At 41.4% G+C, this 1,666-nt stretch overlaps 1 protein-coding gene across 1 annotated transcript in view; it reads right to left on the bottom strand.

Annotated features, from left to right (window-relative positions):
* Positions 1–1,666, bottom strand: part of Tomm20l (translocase of outer mitochondrial membrane 20 like) — a 12,927-nt gene that overhangs the window by 5,792 nt on the left and 5,469 nt on the right. The window contains exon 3 of the mRNA XM_021202280.1: positions 749–830. Coding sequence (XP_021057939.1) covers positions 749–830 — 82 coding nt within the window. The remainder of the gene's footprint in view (positions 1–748; positions 831–1,666) is intronic.

Here is a 1,666-nt window from a genome sequence, read left to right as displayed (position 1 = left end):
CGGGCGTGGTGGCGCACGCCTTTAATCCCAGCACTCGGGAGGCAGAGGCAGGTGGATTTCTGAGTTCGAGGCCAGCCTGGTCTACAAAGTAAGTTCCAGGACAGCCAGTCTTGAAAAAAAAAACAAATAAAACAAAAAACAAAAAATGGCCTTTTGTAGTAAAGTGTTTAGAAAAGTCAAGTCAGGAGAAAAGGTTGGTTTGATAGTGTTCTTTTGAGACAGGGTCTTCTCTGTAGCTGTGGCTATCCTGCAGTTCACAGGTAGACTAGGCTTACCTTGAACTCAGATCTTCCTGCCTTTGTCTCCTAAATGCTGGGATTAAAAGTGTGGACCACTATATCTGGCAGGAAAACTTTTATAATGCATTCTAGATTAATTTTTTTGGAGACACTCAATAGCCCAGGTTAGCTTCAAATCCATAGGGCTTTCATCTCAGCATCTTGAAATTTTAAGTGTGGTACCATTACAAGTATGGTACCACACCCAGGATGGGGAGCAGCGCCAAGTCAAAGACTGCTTCTTGGAACTGAAGTGAGTGGTCACCACGTCTAGCTAATTTATCTGATATTAAATATTTTTCCTTTTTATTTTTCCCTTACTGTGAAATAGTCCAGCCTAGCCTTAGACTCGATCTTCTTGCTTCTGCCTCCCGAGTGCTGGTTTTATAAATATATGCCATGACTGGCTAATCAAATGGTTTTTGAAGAAGATATGATTAAAAGCGTACGAAAGAATGTTTTATTCTTACCTCTAATTAAACAAAGTTTTCCCATCTGCACCTCTCGCAAAAAATATTCTTGTAGTTCTTCCTTCTTTAATGGATCCCATAACTAGAGGATTGATAAAATAAGTAACAATGAGTGATAAATGTATACAGTTACTGTCAAAATTAATGTTTATTTTTAAAGTACCACTTAACAAATAAATACATACACACATTTAATAAAAGAAGTGCCTCTTAGGCCAGGCTGGTGGCACACACCTGTATTCTCAGCACTTGGGAGGCAAAGGTAGGCGGACAGTGTTCTGAGAACATTCCCGACCAGCCAAGAAGACAAAATGAAACCCTACCTCGGTGATAAACAATGTAAAAGGCATCCCTTAAATCTGACCTCTAAACTCAATGGATGAGAAATGTTTTTCTAACTAATTTCTAAAATGCAGTTACAATTTCAGGTGACATGAGAAAAACACAGCATCAGTTACCTGCATCACAGTACCCTGCATCTCTACCCTAATAGCTGGTCGTGGTATTGATACAGTGAAAGCAGCTTTGTCTGCTGAGGGATCATTTCCTTGCCTGGGTTAGTGGCAGTGTCTGTTAATTTAGCAGCAGTGATTTTCTGGTCTGTGGGGTGATTTTGTCATTTGCCTGTACTTCTTAGTCAAGAAGATAACATAGCATTCTATACTCAAACTCTCTCAGAGGGGCAAAATGCGTGGTTGGGGATAGGGTTGCATAATGGTTAGTGACTGGTCAGAACACTTTAGTTTGCTGTAGTCTATCTCAGGAATGCAGCCAAGGCCACAGATGGCATCATCAAGGATACTGTGCCTAGGGCTGCTCTTCCAGGCAAGCCTGAAAGGGGTTTCTTTTGGTCAGTTAAAATGAACAGTTCGTGGGCTGGTGAGATGGCTCAGTGGGTAAGAGCACCCGACTGCTCTT

This window comes from Mus pahari, chromosome 7 (genome assembly GCF_900095145.1).
Source record: "Mus pahari chromosome 7, PAHARI_EIJ_v1.1, whole genome shotgun sequence".
NCBI classification, from domain to species: Eukaryota; Metazoa; Chordata; class Mammalia; order Rodentia; family Muridae; genus Mus; species Mus pahari.
This window is presented reverse-complemented; position numbering and strand designations above follow the sequence as displayed.